This window comes from Bombyx mandarina, chromosome 12, assembly GCF_030267445.1.
Source record: "Bombyx mandarina strain Sakado chromosome 12, ASM3026744v2".
Classification (NCBI taxonomy): domain Eukaryota; kingdom Metazoa; phylum Arthropoda; class Insecta; order Lepidoptera; family Bombycidae; genus Bombyx; species Bombyx mandarina.
In genome coordinates this window covers 8902328-8922498 of record NC_143219.1, presented here as the reverse complement: position 1 = coordinate 8922498, position 20171 = coordinate 8902328, and the positions used below count along the sequence as shown (strand labels likewise).

At 34.7% G+C, this 20171-nt stretch overlaps 3 protein-coding genes across 8 annotated transcripts in view; 2 read left to right on the top strand and 1 right to left on the bottom strand.

Moving 5' to 3' along the window:
• Syti (synaptotagmin I) overlaps positions 1–10360 on the top strand; it is a 28217-nt gene extending 17857 nt beyond the window's left edge. For 3 of the 5 annotated variants that reach the window (XM_089731918.1, XM_089731919.1, XM_089731917.1), the window contains exons 6-11: positions 342–536; positions 613–789; positions 3989–4106; positions 4889–5022; positions 7030–7242; positions 7332–10360. In XM_089731918.1, the coding sequence (XP_089588044.1) occupies positions 342–536; positions 613–789; positions 3989–4106; positions 4889–5022; positions 7030–7224 (819 nt within the window). In that variant the 3' untranslated portion in view covers positions 7225–7242; positions 7332–10360. The remainder of the gene's footprint in view (positions 1–341; positions 537–612; positions 790–3988; positions 4107–4888; positions 5023–7029; positions 7243–7331) is intronic. The other 2 variants (XM_089731921.1, XM_089731920.1) reach the window with 1 other exon arrangement.
• Positions 9706–11427, bottom strand: osi (electron transfer flavoprotein regulatory factor orsai). Its single transcript, XM_089731922.1, has 2 exons — positions 11099–11427; positions 9706–11023 (listed from the first exon to the last, which is right to left on the bottom strand). Exons 1-2 carry the CDS (start codon positions 11141–11143, stop codon positions 10814–10816), a joined length of 255 nt encoding a protein of 84 aa, XP_089588048.1. The 5' UTR covers positions 11144–11427; the 3' UTR covers positions 9706–10813.
• A 2750-nt stretch (positions 11428–14177) lies between these two features.
• Positions 14178–20171, top strand: part of LOC149501792 (cilia- and flagella-associated protein 44) — a 30572-nt gene continuing 24578 nt past the window's right edge. For both annotated transcript variants that reach the window (XM_089731916.1, XM_089731915.1), the window contains exons 1-6: positions 14178–14625; positions 15768–15933; positions 16348–16510; positions 16676–16830; positions 16907–17070; positions 17441–17571. In XM_089731916.1, coding sequence (XP_089588042.1) covers positions 14592–14625; positions 15768–15933; positions 16348–16510; positions 16676–16830; positions 16907–17070; positions 17441–17571 — 813 coding nt within the window. In that variant the 5' untranslated portion in view covers positions 14178–14591. The remainder of the gene's footprint in view (positions 14626–15767; positions 15934–16347; positions 16511–16675; positions 16831–16906; positions 17071–17440; positions 17572–20171) is intronic.

Sequence of the window (20171 nt, the reverse complement as noted above, 5' to 3'; positions counted from 1 at the left end):
GTGGTATGGTGTACTTTGTTACATAACCTTCTATGTTGCCTCTTCGCATACCCACACCGTAACCATTTTTTTAATCATGGGTTACTTTAGTTTTTGTTGTATTATTATTTTTTATACATTAATATTTAAAACCCATGTAGGTACCTCATTCTCCATCTCGTTTAGAATCATCAATTATAATACGTTATAAAGTGATCAATACTTTAAATATACTTTTTTAATATAAACATTCCACGAATTTACGTTAATCATTTCATCATACAGTGACAACCTTAACAATTGGGAGATCGTTTTCCAATCAAACAAAAGACTTTAACTCCAATCTTTATAAAATTTCACAGCTGGAATATGACTTCAACAGTAACAGTTTGTCAGTGACCGTAATCCAGGCTGAGGACTTACCGGCCTTGGACATGGGCGGAACATCTGACCCTTACGTGAAAGTATATCTTCTTCCGGATAAGAAGAAGAAATTCGAAACTAAAGTTCACCGAAAAACATTGAGCCCTGTTTTCAATGAGACGTTCGTGTTCAAGGTAATGGATAAGCACAATATAGTTTATGGACTGTGTAATTTTTTAATTCAGTTTAATTCATCATACTTTTCTATAGAACGTGCCATACGCTGACGCAATGAACAAGACCCTTGTATTCGCCATTTTCGATTTCGATCGCTTCTCCAAACACGATCAAATCGGTGAGGTGAAGGTACCATTGTGTCAAGTGGATTTGGCACAGACCATCGAGGAATGGCGTGAGCTTCAGAGTGTTGAAGGTGAAGGAGGTCAGGTACGGTTACAGGCACATATCGAGTTTCAGAACAATAACAATCGCTTAATCCCATAGGACGCGCAAATCATATGTCAGGTAACTGATGAATACAATTTGTAAATTCACCTTTGGGTTTAACATTAGCACAGAAGCTAATGACCAGTACAAATGCTTTACCAAACTATGTATTTAAATAATATATTCCGTATTATGAATTTTTTAGCAGTATTACATGCACAATTTCGGAGTGGATTAACTAATAAAAGGATTTTTTATTGATTTCATGCATGAACACAAAAAGTGTCACCAATATTATTTTTTGTAGGGAATAAAACATTTCATGAACGAATGTTGCAACAAAACAGAATTGGTATGTTAACATTTAACGTTAACAGTTACACCCAGGTCACATCAACAGAGAGATGACATAAAATTTTATTACGAACAAAGAATGTACACAATAAACGAAATGTAAACAAAGAATTTTACAACAAACAACAAAATCAATTCAAATCTCAATATAAACTGCGATAAACAACTTTATCTTTTTTCTTAGCTTAGGCTAGACTGACAAAACACATATTGTTTGATTTACACGATACGATATGATACTTTTACGAGTTTTATTTTCTGATTTATCTATTTCGTTTGTGTTTTGGCAGAAAAGCGTTGTTTTTTTTAAATAACAGTCATTCTTTAAAAGAATATGAACGAAATAGCAGGCTGCGCTTAAGTATGAGGACACAGGAATATTTTTTTCCATATTCATTGAAAGAATGATTTAATTTTTAAATTTTACTGCACTTTATAAAAGAGGGACTTTGACAATCATCATTGCATTTTTCAATAGTTTTTTTTAAGGAACATTAAGAAATAAACGTTGTGTTATGAGTTTTAATTTGCTTTGTAAGGTCAAGGCACCTCAAGTTGGATGGACCGTCATTTATTTTTCTGGTAACATTAATTTCGACGGCAAAAATGAATTTACTTGGTTTTTCTCTTTTTCTCCATATTTTCTCTGCTCTGCTTGGCTGTGTTTGATTGTGTCCTGAACAATCTTGCATGCCGCTTCAAAAACGAAATGATCATTCACGTAAGTATTATTTTGAGACGCATCAAATTTTTACATATTTCGAAATCGATGTAGGTACGAAAATTGTTTGAAAAGAATTGTATATTGGTATACCTAATACGCAGCATATATCACATATACATATAAAGCAATTCGACAACAATAATTTCAACAATTAGCAAATTATCAAAGCTCAAGAAATAAATAGGTCGTAAAGAATAAATGTGTATATAAGTTATTTTCGAATCAAAAACCTCTTTATTAGAGAAAATTCTTCACCTGAAACCTAAAATCACCTTCGTATACCATTTCGTTTTGTGTTGTTTTTTATTTTATTTTGAACATCCACCACCACTTATTATTAATTTTAACGGCGGCTGGGGAATGTGCATGTTCGTAATATTCTGCTCCTATTGTATTCTCTGATTTGCCATTTCGAATTTGTTGATTCAACCGAGAAAGGGCAAATCAGAGCGCACTGCACTGTATGTCTAATTGGCTATTTTTTCTTTCTTTCTTTCAAAAACATACATTGGTTCGTGCGTTTTAAAATTCAAATAAAATATTTTCTTCGAATCTGTACATTGACATCTTACTCTCTAAGCAATGATTATTTATATTAGTATTTACATTTCCATTTTTACAATCAATCACATTATTAATCCGTTTTAGTGTGTTACAGATGTACTCGTGACAAGATTTAGAAGAAGCGAAATATGCTCATTGAACCAATGTATTTTCTCTGTGTCTAATTTATTGTACAATAATGTAGGTTTACTTAGCGTCTATGAGTTAGAATATTTTTATGGGAACATTCCAATAAAGTTCCACTTCATTCTGTCTAAATACAAAAATCTACAATATTGTCCGTACTTTGTGATTGTTATTTAGATTGCTTTATTTTTAATTAAATAAATTAGACCATACCTTTATGATGTTATATTTTCTATATGTATCTATACAATCTATGCGGTAGACATATTATTTAGAGACACCACCACAAAAAGGATCCAAGTGCTTCCTTATGTTATAGAATTTTAATTTATTAAACACATTTAGTGTCTGAACCATATTGAAGCGAATCATTTGGATATTCTGTGAATTCAACCAATTACATGCCTAAACTAATTTTGTATGTTGTGTGTGTGCATTCTATCAGATGATTGCGATCTGTTACTTAAATGGTGAGTCTGTTCGCAGACTAGGTTCTATTAAAATAAATAAATAGGGCTCGCAAGTGTTACGCCATAGGTTTTAAACGTGTAACATCTTTAAGGTAAGCTGGCATAGGAGGTACCTGTTTGGTATTAGTGATCTGAGCTGGGTGTCACAAAAAAGAAAATTGGCTTCATTTTTGCAACAGATCGTAATAGTATTAAAACCCTATCTTATTTCAATTATTTTTACTTAACAGTCTGTGCTTCATTTTAATTTTGGTAAACAAACTTTTTTTTTTTACTGAACCAAATTATTTTTATCTGTTCGTTTAGCGTTTTTAATAAAAGAATTTACTTTACGTTCATGTGTTAGATGAAGTTACTTAAACTTACTTATGTGCTAAAACGTTATATGTAACGCAATGAAATTGTTCGTCAAATGTGTGTATGACTAGATGCAAACCAATTTAAAGCTAACCTCTAACCTATTTTCATTTGGCATAAAGTTTTCTTGGTAACTTTTAACACAACAATATTACGAAACATAGACCTTGTGAAAACTATATGCCGATGAACCGATAACCATGAAAATGCTTATGAGACACGGAGCTAATATTGTTTTAATTTATTTTCTTTCGTTTAATCTGATTTTAAATATCCCGACCGCCCTGCCCTAAGCCGCGTTATTTATATCCGTATTTTTATATTCTATTAATGCTTATTTATCCGTTTTTCTGGACGCTATTTTATCCTAATAAAACACTTTTCCTCTATTCCACACTCACATCCAAATATAACAAACAATATATCGTTGTTGGTTAGTCGTTACCTAATATTCAATTTCTACTGACATCACTGATAGATGATATTCGTTGTTGCTGTCAAGAATTCACATTCACAAATGACACCCATAAATTTTAATTATATGTAATATAATATTTTTTTTAATTACGTGTTATTTCATGTTTTATTAACTGTACATCCGCAGGACAACAAGCTGGGAGACATTTGTTTCTCATTGCGTTACGTACCTACCGCTGGAAAACTAACTGTTGTCATACTGGAAGCCAAGAATCTAAAGAAAATGGACGTCGGCGGTCTCTCAGGTAACTTTCGCGTCAGCCTAATGTTTTGGAAACACAAAACTGCTGTAAACTCATAAATTGAACACACATTAAACTTTTAACGTAATTTGTATTTTCACAGGATTTTATAAGTATCTACAATCTGTGTTTGGATGTTTGTATTTGTTTTATAACAGCTTTTATTAAAGGTGACTAAGGTTTCATAAATGGGGTAAAATCGACAATAAAATTTATTTATCAACTAAAAAAAACACATTGCATGTTTATCATTTTATATACCTATTGTATTTACATAGAACAGATTCTGCCACAGTCACCACAGCTAACTTCCAATCTGACTAATAATTTACTTCCTTTCTATTTACACATATTTTATGTATGTAGGTACCTATTTTTTACGTTTCATTAATGTATTTTTGTCATTAACTTTACATATCGAAACATATTATTTACGAAATTAATACATAGTTATACATTCTCACAAAATTCTCTCATTTACATTTTTGCTTTAAACTTTCACACTCCAAGAAATGCCAGCTTCTAAATGTAGATAATGTATGATCAGGCCTTATTTACATAATATATTAAAACATTCGCCTAATATAACGTGCTAAGAATTTTATGTTTAATAATTGGGAATTGGTACTTGCGTGCTAAATCCGTTGTTTCACCTTTAGAACGTGTACGGAATTCGTATCGTTCCTGAATTTGAAAATAAAGTCGGAGTTACTTTAAGTCATAAATATCAAAAATATAAATTGCCTTTTCTTTTCATGTGTCGCCGATGCTTCATACGACTACAGATCCGTACGTAAAGATTGCACTTATGCAAAACGGCAAACGTCTGAAGAAGAAGAAAACAAGCATCAAGAAATGCACGCTGAATCCCTATTACAACGAGTCATTTACTTTTGAAGTACCATTCGAACAAATACAGGTGCGAGCCGAGATTGCAAGCTATAACGCGCTGCTTGAACAACACAGAACACTCACTTGTATGAGTAACCTGTGCTGGACAAGTGTTTTAAGAAAAATGAAAAACATAGAAAACAAAAAAACAAAAAAAACCACGGGCATACTTTTAAATATTGTTGCCTTCTATAAAAATGAGTCGTCTATTATCAAAGGTGGCAATCTGTGCATTTGGACAAAAAAATGTTATTGATATGTCAATACAGATTGATTTGAATATAATCGTCTCCTTCAAAGAATACGGTTCAAAACCTGCATTAAATAAAGGTTAATACTTAACCTGTTATTTATTTAAGATGTCGTTCAGATGAGTTTTGTGACTGCTAATGGAATACAAAGTCAATAATTCGTTTTTCTGATTTACCAATAATTGTCCAAAAGTCACATTGCCGGCTTTGATAATAGTCGACTTATATATAACGATGCATACGTTTTTCATTTTGTCTTCAGTGCGTAATTCGATGTTGTGTACGAAATTGTTGTATGCGTAAAGTAACGTAACACCACTTGCATCCGTGTCTATCCCATTCCTATTAGACCCTTTGCATCGGTTGGCTTGATGTACTTACGCTTTTTCGAAACTGTATCATTTTGATTTGTTTTGAATATTGATTTTAGTAAATGAAACAACAATAAATTGCTTGATTGAACAATCGGAAGCAACAATCAATCAATAACACAAGTATTAGATTAATGTTAAACTTACTAGGTAATTTGCCTCTTATACTGTGCAATCCAATGATAAGTCAGTTGGGTACACTTTTTAGTATATTATTTTTATTTCACGATTGATTGAGGAATAACTACAAGAATCGTGTTTTCCGTATATTCTACATATCCTGGGAAAGTTTTCACTGTTGTGTCTTGTTTGTGTTAGTTTAATGTTACGGCTTTAAATGTTTTCTAGAATAAATTATATTTCTATCTGTCCACCAAATCAACTAAATGTCCATCACCCTTCAGTCCTTTGGTCAGGTTATTTTTTTTTATTTTTCATTATATCAAATGTTAACCTTTATAAATAACCAACGGTTTTTTATAAAGATTTACATTTGCTGGTGTAATTTAAAAAAATACTTGACTACACTCGTTCCTTGTTCCTAAAAAGTAAAGTGGTGTCTGAATCTCCCCTCGTGACTGCATTTTATTTTGGTGACTTCAAACTGTAATTACTTATGGTTCAAGGAATCCAGTCCTATTTCTTCTTCAGCTTTTAGATTTTACTGTATGCATTTAGCGCTTAAATCATTTCATTAATTTTCGCACAAAATTAGCATGATATAGAATGTTCTCACGCTTTCCGTCAATATCTTGGTTGCATGAAAACTGTATGGCCTAAACATAGTTTATACTTAAAATAAGATTATTTCTTAAAATTCCGTAGTAGCGAAAAATTTCATATATCAAATGTTAATTTGATTATTTTGAATCGAATCTCTGCTGTCAACTAGGTAACACCTATCTTATAGCTAGGATCTTAAATTATAACCCCAATTTACGACTCATGATCTATTTATTTATTTATTTATAATATAATAGCTAATAAAATTATCAGAAGGTAGAATTCTGAATAGTATTCTGAATATATATTATATATTAGGTATTATATATATAATACCAACCTACCAATCTGGCTTATGTATTTCTCTAAAATCACCTAAAAATTAGCCTTAACTTTTATCATTCTTAGTGTCATTTTAAAAGTAGAGCTTTACACTGAAAATGACATAGGTTTATTCTTTCCTATTCATGAATAACATTGCACCAATAATGTTCACTATCGCATTGGATTGTGTATAATGAATCGCAGCTGAATAATACATTATGTTAGCTTCAAACAATTTTAACGAATAACGGCACAGAACACATCATGTTATTTAGCGATATCATTACAATTTTTGAGGCATTCATACCGAAGAATTTTTACGCTAATAAAAATGTTTGGGTATTAACTATTTTAATGATTCTTCAGAAAGTGAATCTAGTAATCACCGTGGTGGATTATGATCGTATTGGCACATCGGAGCCTATTGGCAAAGTTGTGCTTGGTTACAACGCGTCGGGAACTGAACTACGCCACTGGTCCGACATGCTGGCCAGCCCGCGACGCCCCATCGCTCAGTGGCACACCCTTAAGGATCCCGATGATGGAGAAAAGAAGGACTAAAGACAAACACAAATCAAAGTATGCCTTATTGAATAAATTAAATATCAAGATAGCTATGTCTAATCGCTTTTCTTTGACCTTTAAATTTCTGGAAAAAAATGTTTCAGGACAAGCCTCAAGAACAACATCAGAGTGAAGACAAGAAGACAATTAGATATAATTTACTGTTTATTGTGAATTCTTGTGTTCTGTGCGCTAGTAGATACTCTATTTAACCAGACATTTCATTAAAGCTTCTTCGATGTTTCGATACCAACAATATGAAAGGAATCGTATGCCTTTGTGGCTTCTTAGAAAAATGTTAGTGTAAAAAATGCTATAATTATCGTTAACCGAAGATGAAACTAATAATAGAATGCACAGGTAGGTATACAGTAAAATATTAAAGGCAAACACCAAAAATGTTCTCATTTCATTAGTTTCAGAATATCAACATTGGATAAAAAACGCGTACGCTCCAATAAATTTCGGTTGTCTAATTTTGCATGTAAATACCTACTACATTAAATCTCAATTCTGGTCTAGTAAAATATTTTCAATAATACAACGTAATTCTACATACCTACCTAAATACTCATTACGGTTAGTTAGTAAACGGTTGTGTACAAATTGGATACTTTTATTTATAGCTTAAAAATTCCTAAATTTCTTAGGAAAACGTTGCAATGTTTGAACAAACTATATAAATTAGCGTTTGTAGCGTCGTATGTGATCGTACCAACATATAATAAATGTAATATTAAAATATTTATGTAACCAAAAAAAATCGTCTAATAAATAACGGTAATCTATATATTATGTAAATAAGTTGAATCCTGTTAAAGTTATTACATTCTATTTTACTATTGTAAGTGTTATAGTGTTGATACCTTTTTATTATTGTAGGAAATAATGCTCCTCCACAGAAGAGAATGTTTTTGTGATCAATAATTAATTATTTACCTTTGTTAAGATTATTTAATAATTTCCAATATTACTCTCTTCTTGTGAGGAACAAAGGGCCTATTGCATAGGTACGTAATTTAATAAAATTATTTATCAACTAGACATGACATTGTTTTAAGTTTATATTAAATACCATAGGAAAGTATTTGTCACTTTTTAAGTTCACATTTTATCATTCACTACTTTATTTGTTATAATTTTATTATGTACCTATAGTCTATACCTATCTATTGTTTTGAGTGTGCGCGTGTGTGTGTTAGAAGTTGAAATTAATAACCTACATTCATAGATAATAGTGATAATACACTTAATATTTGATCTACATTTACATTGTATCATCGAATCTAGTCAGTTAAATTTTGACTAAAAATTAAAATAACTTTATATTTATTCAAAGCTCATCAATGAAAACATTCTATGATTAAATTAACGGTGATGAGAATAAAAATACCTATATACCTACCTACTTTTATTGAAAAATTATGTAACTACATAAGCCTCTACCTCTTAATAAATAGAAAATGCAGTTTAGTAGGGTCGTTGAAATCCTCCAAAGTTTGTGTGCATTAATGGATTACGTGTTATGACAAATGTATCTTAGCTAAAGCTTGACTGTTGTTAATCTCAAAGTTCGTGTTAATGTATAATATAATATAATCACATGTTAAAACTCACGATCGCATAACATTTTATTCTTAGGAGAGATTAGAAATATCGGGAGACGGGCTTCAACTATTTAGAAGTGCACCAACACGAATGTAGGCATAGAACTCCTTGTGGTTCAAATACAATATTTAACGAATTAAAATAAAATAATATATTAATGAATACAACATAGAAATATAAAATATAATATATGTGTTTATTATTATTTATTTAAATGCAACACATTAACAAGCCGCAACATTAAAAATAAAATTATTATAAAAATCTATTAAGTGCGGGTATAAAGGCTTAGGTTTTTAACTTTGATTTTGAAACTCTTTCGAAAATGATACTCTAACATCTTTTTTTTCACTTTATAGTACTATAAAGATATTATAAATTCAGCCTATGATTTTGTAAAGTCCTATTGCTAATACCTACCTGAACGAATTTTTAAATATATGAAAAAGATCAGATTAAAACAGTGAATCAACAACTCATAGATGTATTTTCTTTTGTATAGCACTTGGACACATACTGTGGTGCTGCGTCAGTTCAATTAAAAATATGAATCTTCCAGACTCAAGGTAGTATCTTATATACCTTCAAAATGCTTTAAATTAAAAAATCTCAAGACGGTTAAATCAGTTTTGTCCATGTATGATGCATCGTATAAAAGGGTCATTTAAATAATGTAACAACTTCAGATTGTAATAAATATGGCTTTTTACAGCCTTTACAATTAGTAAAGACATAAAGTAAAGATGTTTTTAGCCATCCTCACTTTACACTACCCTCCTCAAGCCACAAACAATGGCACCTTATTGTTATACAAATTAGGACCACGATACCAAACACTACAGTAAACTGTATAAAAATAAATTTACAATATTTCATTAAATTCCTTTATTTAAATTATCAAGTTTTTTTTAAAGTCAAACATAAATTTAATTTAATTTGAATCACTTAAATCTCGTAGACTTTAGTTTACATAATTACTATTTAAAAAATTTATCAGTTTCCTTACCATTTTTTTAACTAATTTGTTTTATATTATCTCAATACATACTGTTATATAATCCAAGATTATCAATGACTTAGAAACAATTTTTTTATTTTTTTAGTTTTAGAATAATTAGCAGGTATGATATAAATATGTATCAATATTTTAAAAAAATGTAGGAGTCTTTAAAATGTAGAAAATTAGATATGCTTTTTCAATTATAATATCAGGGTTACTGTTTCTTTGGCCATATTATGCACTGGTAAAATGATACTTATTACTTTACTATCACACAATTGTTGTCATAAACATAAACATAATGTATATAAACTTATCACTAAAATTGATTGATAAAGTTGTCATATCATATGCCATTTAAATGGAAATCATTGATAATCATTATCTTGTTTACAAAATTTATTATGAAATTTCATTGAAAAACACATATGTTTTATTTTAATATTAGAATGATTTAGTTTAAGAATTTATTAAATAATGAATTATGTAACTATGAAACATGTCTATAATACATTATAACATAGATTTTGTGTTTAATTTTTAAATCACAGTATAGTCCCAACATTATTAATCCAAAGTAATATATACTTATGTACTAAGAATTTAGTTATTATTTTCTCATAAGAATTATTGTTAAATACAATAACCTATTCTAAGGTACAATCTTACTATTATATACATATTTCAAACATTTTAAATTTACAAGCAACTCTACATTCTATACTATAATTATGTCAAATATTACTTTGCTTTGACATTGATAAAAATGATTTAAATTATAATTTGAAACGAATTTTATAGCATATTATTATACAGGTCTTATAAAATAATCAAAGAGTGGCATCTGTATTAAAACATAAAATTATTCTAATACTACAACTTGATTTACAATATTTTGATATATTTTTTTTGAAACGTAGATTTCTTAACGTTTATTATTCTTATTTTTTTAGTTACCAAGTGTCAGTGATTATGTGTTTAGTTATCGTCATAATATCGTCTCTTCATTGCTCTGTACTTCTTCAACTTATATAGTGCTTCAATTTCTTTAACAACAAACTCACCATGTTTTACCATTATTTGTATTTTTTGTGGATCAGTTTCTTCACTATTCTTGCTAAATACTTTATGAAGCCTTTTTCTAAACAAGTCGAAACCTTGAGGCCAATCTCGACCCAGATAGAGGAGCTAAACAAAAAAATAAATAATGTGAGACACTTTCAATATAAACTTTTTTAAAGTATAAGTATTTGGAGAGCATACCGTTTTATAAAGATTCAAAACCGCTTTTCTATGTGGCTGGGCCATGATGTATATTTTGCTCTTTTAAAATGTTATTCAAAGATAAGAGTTCATAGTCCATACACGAATCCAATTTGTCAAAATTAAAAACACAAATACCTATGTTTTCTGACGTTTCAACACAGCTGATTTGTCAGACGCGTACTACAAATTAACAACTTTTCTTTTACGTTTTCTGACTCTGTCAATCAATAGTTTCCTTGTGTAGAATAAAAGAGATAAATAGATACATAATATGTACATCGGTACCTTTAGCTATTTTTATTTTCAAACCATTTTCAAACAAATGTCACACCACATGACAGTAGCACTTCCATTTTCCAATAGGAAAGGCGAAGGTATCGCACCATACAGCTTAATATTTGATATTTTCTTGTTTTGAAAACAATATAGAGTGAATTATTATACATTTGTATTATTACGACAAAGAATAATATGTTTGATTGAGGTAATGTTGATTTATTTGAGACTGGTCAATTGGAAATTAAATAAAATGAGATCTAATCTTTCATATTATTCCATCCATTCCAATCCATACCACTTCAAGCATCCCACTCCCTAATAGGCCCGTTAACACCTCCACCGTTAGCCCCGTCACTCTCTTTGGCCAGCCCATACCGTGGGCCCCGCAGGACAAATACCTAGGCTTCACCCTCGACAGAGGGATGACATTCCGTCCCCACATTAAAACGGTACGCGACCGTGCCGCCTTCATATTAGAACGTCCGTACCCTATGCTTTGCAAGCGAAGCAAACTGTCCCTCCGTAATAAGGTAACTCTCTACAAAACTTGCATACGCCCCGTCATGACGTATGCAAGCGTAGTGTTCGCTCACGCGGCCCGCACCAACTTGAAGCCCCTTCAGGTTATTCAATCCCGATTCTGCAGGATAGCCGTCAGAGCACCATGGTTTCTGAGGAACGTGGATCTCCACGATGACCTGCTCGACTCTGTCAGTAAGTATCTACAGTCGGCATCATTGCGCCATTTCGAGAAGGCGGCACGACATGAGAACCCTCTCATCGTGGCCGCTGGAAACTACATACCCGACCTAGTAGACCGAATGGTAAACCGTCGACGTCGCCCAAAGCACGTCATTACGGATCCCCCTGACCCATTAACGTTACTTTTAGGCACCACAAGCACCGGTCATCGTCCTCGTCGAACCCGTGGCTTGCGACGAAGGGCTCGACGAACGAATTAACCCACAGACACAACCCACTGAGTTTCACGCCGGGTCTTCTCAGTGGGTCGCGTTTCCGATCCGGTGGTAGATTCTGCGAAACACTGCTCTTGCTAGGGTCAGTGTTAGCAACTCTCCGGTTTGAGCCCCGTGAGCTCACCTACAAACGTTAGGACGAAGCTGAAATAGCCTCTCAAGGCTATCAGCATAGGTAGGGAAAAAAAACTAATCCATTTTATTTCATCTTTAAAATAAAATCTCAGTAAAGTGGTGGAAATTTATTGAAATTCGAGTATACATTTTGTAGAAAAAGTTGAGATGACATTTTCCATGGCTTTATTCCATTTAGCATTTGTATACTTTCACGCCACACAATCAATAAACCACCGTTAATAATCGTTTAAACCAGAAGAAACACTACAGTAGCAAAATAAAACAATTCACACAAATTCATTCCTCGCGTTTCCGTCAAGGCCGTCCGAGAGGCTTCTTCAGATTATTAAATTTGCACATAAAGCCGGTCATTATACTTACCAAATATTGCTCAATCTAAAATATTATTTAAAATCCTTTGTTAACTGCCTACGGAATATTTTTTACAACGTGAGGCGCCCGCCAGCTGGTTGGAGTGAAGATTTACAAAGGGTGGCTGACAGATAAAAGACGAGGAGAGGCGAAAACCGAACTCAGTCGCGTAAATTAGAAGAGCCCCGTGTACTTAGTGCGAGTTTTTTTAACTTCTCGATCGCGTGAAAGTTAACCCAAATTTGTATGAAGTTAGGACTCTCCTCTGACCCATATTCCTCAGGTTAGAGCCCTGTGATTTCACCTACTCTTTCTACGAATCTAGTATAACTCCTAGGAATAAGAATAGGTAGTAAAAAAAATATGTTCCAACTATAACAACTCCATACAAATTTGAGTTCCAACTTCCTAAGCACAGTGCATTCAATAGTGGACAACTTATGGCTGATCATGATGATTCATTTAGGTATAAATATCGGTTAAATTATAGCTAGTGTAATGACCTTTTAAAATACAGACCCTACAGACATATTTTAAATTGCTCGACTTGTCCCGGGCGTCACATTCATTTCCTTGGATTAAATAGATTACTTTCGGACATGGTTTTTTCGCATTCCTTCTCTCGCCGGTTTTACCGCCCAGACTTTTTTCGTTACAAACTGATGTCCTCTACATTATAAAAGGCGAGGCGATGAAGAGTTTAACAACTGTATTTGCTTCCATATCTGAGGGATTTGGATGAAGGATCTTTAATAGCAATTGAATTTTTTTATCGTCCTACTACGTTTTAAAATCCCAAAAAAATATTTACAAACTATGACGTAAAATGCTTAAGTATTTGTTTCATTTGTTTATATGAGTGACAGGTTCCAAACGAAATAGATAATCTAGTATGTACATAGACCCATGCTTCATACTTCAGTGAGCATGCACCTAGCTTTTTTTATGATCAAACAAATAATCAGATCGTGACGCCAAACATTTTACCATTATGATCGACGGCACTTCTTATAAAGTAAATATTTATTGCCATGTCAGCGTTGCAATCATTATAGTGTACTGGTTGCATCTAATTTGGCCAATATAGCACGTCTACATTTCGTTCCGGTGACATAAGCAAGTCTTAATCGCAATCTCTGCACTAGCATTCTGGATTCGGCTTGCCTTATATTTTTCAGTATAAGATGTAGGTACCTGTCTTCGGATGTTTAAACTGACCTTTTTTATGTAAGTGTACACAACTAGCTCCTTGTTGCTAGGCAACAACTATTCTTTATAATTGATAGTTACATAAAGAAAGAAGGCCAGTTCTTACAGTATAGAGTTGGACCGAGTCAGTGTCTCTCACATAGATTATACACTTATGGTTTCTCATAATATTCACGCCAGCGCGACAGTATTCTGGATATTTATAATGTATCACGCCTATCACTAGCTCACACTTATTGGTCAGAATTCTATTTTCGTCCTGATTTATTATTAGTGAATCAGAAACTCACTGCCTTCGAGAAAGGAAATAACACGGTCTAGTAACGGTATTAGGGTCAGATGAAAGCTGTCGTTAGATACTTGATCAATGTAAAACCGCCTTAAATCAGGTAATTCTAAGGTAACGAAAATCATAGATTATACAGTAATCGAATTACCTTGGTAACCAAGGAAACCAAATTGTGTTTTCTACAATATTGTGTGATTACAATAATAATACCTATAACATTTATTGAACAGATTTATTTTACTACGTTATGTCCGAAGAACAACAAGAACACAATGAAGAAGGTAACTTCCACAAAATTTGCAAAGTTCACGCTACAACAAATATTAAATTATCTAATAACACTGATAACTATATATTTTTATTTATTTATTGCATAGGTGGACGAGCTCACGCCCCACCTGGTGTTAAGTGGTTACTGGAGCCCAAAGACATCAAAAACGTAAATGCCGCCACCCTCCTTGATAAATGAGTGCCAAAGTCTCAGTACAGTTACAACGGCTGCCCCACCCTCCAAACCGAAACGCATTACTGCTTCACGGCAGAAATAGACAGGGTGGTGGTACCTACCCGTGCGGACTCACAAGAGGTCCTACCACTAGTATTATATTCTATATAATTATAGTTTTAGTCTCATGACCGCTGGCAATGTAATCTTATAGTATTCTTTTTTGGCATAGACTGGTGCACGATATCTGAGCCGACCTGGTGCTGAGTAGTTATCAGAGCCCTTTGACAAAAAGGCCAATGCCCTTACTCATCTTAAACATGAGATCTAAGTCTCGATTATATAGTACAATGACAGATATTGAAACCGGGAATAACCAGGGTGGTGGTACTTAAATGTACTGATGTATTAAACCGATTCTCATAGACACAGAGCCCACTAAGTTTTTCGCCGAATCTTCTCAGTGCGCCGCGATTCCGGTCACTACTCTTGCTAGGGCTAGTGTTAGCAAATTCTCTCAGGTTGACGGCCGTTGGTTCACCTACCCGTCCGTGCGTAGATAGAATATTCCTTTAGCTACAAGCGAATAGGTAGAAAAAAAAACGATATTTCGGAGCCTAATTTTGAAAACCAATAGCACGGCTACGTAAATAAATATGATCGGAAAATTATATCGTAAGTCAAAATAACAATCTTAAATAATTCACTACTATTATTTAACGATTGACTTGGTAGTAGTTAGGACCTCTGTCTGCTGAACCGAGTGTAGCGAGTCTATTTCCACATCGAGCTAACATTCGTACTACAAACGGGTTACTTCGCTCTATTTCGGTGGTTAATAGCTATTTAATATGTATAAATTTAAATGTATCTATGTATTTACGTCAGTCTCTAGTGATTATGGTACAAGGAATCCTAGTTTAGGGTTAGATGATCGTATTTGATTTGTCTCCGATTTAAAATATGTATTTAATATAGAAGGAGAAGAAGAAGAAATACCAATTTCACAACCAGCAATCGAAGAAATAGAGGAAGAGCAAGTCGAAGAAGAGTCAATATTGACAGAGTATGATTCCGAAGATTTTGTTTCTGGCGCAGTTACCACTCTAGATTCAACATTACCAACCGATTTATTTGAATTCAAGTATCCTTTATACTGCTACTGAAAAAATGGAACTAAAATACTATTTCTTTTTCTTTCTTTTTTTATTGCTTAGATGGGTGACCACCTGGTGTTGTGGTTAGCGAAGTTCATTGACATCACAAATCCCGCCACCGAGCCTGAAACATCAGGGCTAAGTCTCAGTTGGAAAACGGGTATTCCATCCATCAAAGTGGATGACATTATTGCTTCGCCGCCGGAATAGGCAGGGTGGTGGTGTCTACTTGTGCGGTCTCATAATATACCCTACCAAATCCCGCCCAAGTTGACTTCTAATGCATGTTTGTGTGGGTGAATTTTTGGATGGGCGCATGTTATAACATGTTTTATTATATATCAGAACCTTTTAAATGATTAATCATATTTGTGAGGGTGTATTCTTTAACATCGATCTAGGCATTCATACGGCTATAACTGTCACAAATATTTCAATTTATGCGCTTGCGACGACACTGTCGTTTGCTGGTCTGCTGGGAGTATTATCACTTTCATGGATGTCAGTACCAAACAAACGTGGTTCCGTAGAAGTACGACTGGTGGCTCCGTCGGAAATATTACGGTAATTGTATAATTTACGATACTTAACTAAAGAAACTTTAGACGAGAATCAAACAAGTACAAAACTAAACAATAAGCCAGGAAATTAAATTCTTCTACCCTACAGTTTAAGTAAATTTCGACTAAGCAATTAAAAAGACATTCCATTTTTATTTTATCTTTAAAGTCCTACAGAAAAGATCCCAATTATCGGATAGCAATAGCCGAAGGCAGGGAGGGACACCAGGACCCTCTGATACTCCTTTATACCTGGCCGCAGATGGAAATAGACGCTGTACTTCGCGACGGTACTACTAACGCATACTCTATAATGGATTTTAGGTAAAACAAAAAACTATTATAATCGTACAACACGTTTAAAAAAAATTATAGTTAATTATTATCATTTACGAAACAGTCCAGATGGCGAACTTCTGGCATCAGTGGGTAAAGAACCGGATTATAATTTGACGATTTGGAATTGGAAACGTCATAAAATTTTATTGCGTACCAGCGCCTTTACGTTCGATGTTAATTCTGTAATGTTTTCACCGTATTGCCTTGGTCAACTCACAACTGCAGGTCAGATGAACAAATAACTTAAATTAATTTCTTCATTATCACAACGACATCAGTCAAAATCGTTTACAAAATTTAACAAGAAATGTATTAAATTTTCATTCTCAAATGCATACATTTTATTTCTCTTTAATAGCGGTCTACTTAAAGGAAGCTTATGGTTATTTTTTATTTATTGCTTAGACGTGTAGACGAGCTCACAGCCCACCTGATGTTAAGTAGTTACTGGAGCCCATAGACATCTACAACGTAAATGCGCCACCCACCTTGAGATATAAATTCTAAGGTATAGTTACAAAGTAGAGTGATTGGACTTATACGTTGCTTGATTTGCCTGAGTGCCTAATGGTATTCTCAAATGTGTTTATTTTAGGGGCGGCTCATATAAAATTTTGGAAAATGGCACAAACATTTACTGGACTGAAATTGAAAGGGGAACTTGGTAGATTCGGTAAAACGGAAATTTGCGATGTGCTTGGAGTTTATCCAATGCCTGATGAAAAGGTTTGATTTATATATGGTTTTATTTATAAAATAGGTACATTAAGTCCGCCTGTGTACAAGTTTTGTTTTGTGCACAAAGTATAAATAAATAAATAAATAAATAAATAAATTATATGTGTGCTAAGAATCCCCGGGTTACGGCAGGCTACCATAAACGATTGACCCTTGCGACGTATAATGGACGAACGCTACGACTAGACGAGCACTTGGCACAGTTGGAAGCAGAGCTCAGTAACATAAGGTGGCATATACTTGGGTTGAGTGAAGTTAGACGTGAGGGAGAGGACACTCTAACACTAGAGTCGGGCCACCTTTTTTATTTCCGTGAGGGTGGTCAGCAATCTCACGGTGGGGTAGGGTTTCTCGTTAATAAAGTCTTGGCTCATAGCGTTGAGGAAGTCTCCAGTGTGTCGAATAGGGTTGCGTACTTGATCATTAGGCTTTCTGGGCGCTATAGTTTGAAGGTCATCCAGGTTTACGCACCAACTTCGGCACATTCGGATGAAGAAGTAGAAGATATGTATCAAGATATTAATAAAGCACTTCACAATACCACTAAGACTCACTTCAATGTAGTCATGGGAGACTTTAATGCCAAAGTGGGTGTACAGATGTGTGACGAGTCGAGAGTGGGTCCACATGGATTTGGAAGCAGGAACGATAGGGGGCAAATGCTCGTTAACTTTCTAGAGCAAGAGGAGCTATTTTTAATGAACTCATTTTTTAAAAATCAGCCCCAAAGAAAATGGACATGGCGAAGCCCGGACTCTGTAACGAAAAATGAGATTGATTTTATCATTGCGGATAAAAAACGGCTATTTAGGGATGTCTCAGTGGTCAACAGGTTTAGCACCGGAAGCGATCACCGGCTAGTAAGAGCTACGCTGAGCATAGACGCTCGATTGGAAAGACACCGCATGTCATATGCGGATACAGTCTACACTCCGACCTAACCAGCTCCAAATCAGTGCAGGTTCAGAAGCTTTCCATAAAACCTTGGAAAATCGATTTGTCAACTTGGAAACCACTAATGATGTTGACGAAAACCTCAAAAATCTGGTCACAGTCATGAGGGAAGAGGGTGCAAAATTTTTCAGCGGGAAGCGAACGGGAAAAAAATCGACGTGACCTTCGACGCCCCACTACTCGAAGAATTGAAAGAGCCATTGAACAAAACCGTGGGTCAAAGGTATTTAACCAGCAGCTTAAGAGAAGTCGTTTATCGAAACTCAAGACCTCCGATGGTAACGTCATCATGTCGCAGACGGGAATTCTCGGTGAGATTGAAAAATATTACGGTCAGCTGTACGAGTCCTGCACCACCCGTTCTGTACAGAACTGTCACGATTGTAGAGCCCCACTCACGCGCCATTTCACCGATGAGATGCCGGACGTCAGTGTGGACGAAATAAGATTGGCTCTGAGACAACTCAAGAATGGAAAAGCCCCCGGAGATGATGGTATAACAACTGAGCTATTGAAAGCAGGAGGAACACCTCTCTTAGTAGAGCTACAGAAGCTTTTCAGCCACGTCATCCACCGCGGGAGAACTCCGAAGGCGTGGAACAACAGTATTGTGATACTTTTTTTCAAAAAAGGAGACAAAACTCTTTTAAAGAACTACAGACCAATCTCCCTCCTGAACCACATCTATAAGTTGTTCTCACGAGTCATCACAAATCGCCTGGCAAGAAGGTTCGACGAATTTCAGCCCCCAGAGCAGGCTGGGTTTCGGAGCGGCTATGGAACCATAGATCACATACACACAGTGCGGCAGATTATAGAAAAGACCACAGAATATAATCGGCCCCTGTGTTTAGCATTCGTGGATTATGAGAAGGCTTTCGACTCCATCGAGACTTGGTCTGTTCTGGACTCTCTGCGGCGATGCCAGGTAGACCATCGCTATGTCCAGGTGTTGAAATGCCTCTACGACTGTGCCACGATGAATGTTCGAATACAGAATCAGCAGTCTAACCCTATCCAATTGCGTAGGGGAGTGAGACAGGGAGATGTCATTTCCCCGAAACTGTTTACCAACGCATTGGAAGATATGTTTAAGACGCTGGATTGGAAAAAGATGGGCATAAACATTAATGGCCAGTACATCTCACACTTGCGGTTCGCAGATGACATCGTTCTCATGGCGGAATCGTTGCAAGATCTGCAGCAGATGCTGAACGGCTTAGCAGATTCTTCGCGACGAATTGGACTCCGGATGAACATGGATAAAACCAAAGTGATGTTCAATTGTTACATTAGCCCGGGTCCGATCGTCGTGAAGGGCTGCCCACTTGAAGCTGTTGATGAATATTTATACCTTGGGCAGACGCTGCAGATGGGTAAACACAGCTTGGAGAGGGAAATCAAGAGAAGGATCCAACTGGGCTGGGCGGCGTTCGGCAAACTGCGTGGAATCTTTTCATCGCACATCCCACAGTGCCTGAAAACGAAAGTTTTTAACCAGTGCGTCCTACCGGTAATGACTTACGGAGCCGAAACGTGGACACTCACAGTACGGTTGGTCCGTCAGCTCAAAGTCGCTCAGCGAGCCATGGAAAGAGCCATGCTCGGAGTTTCTCTGAAGGATAAAATCCGGA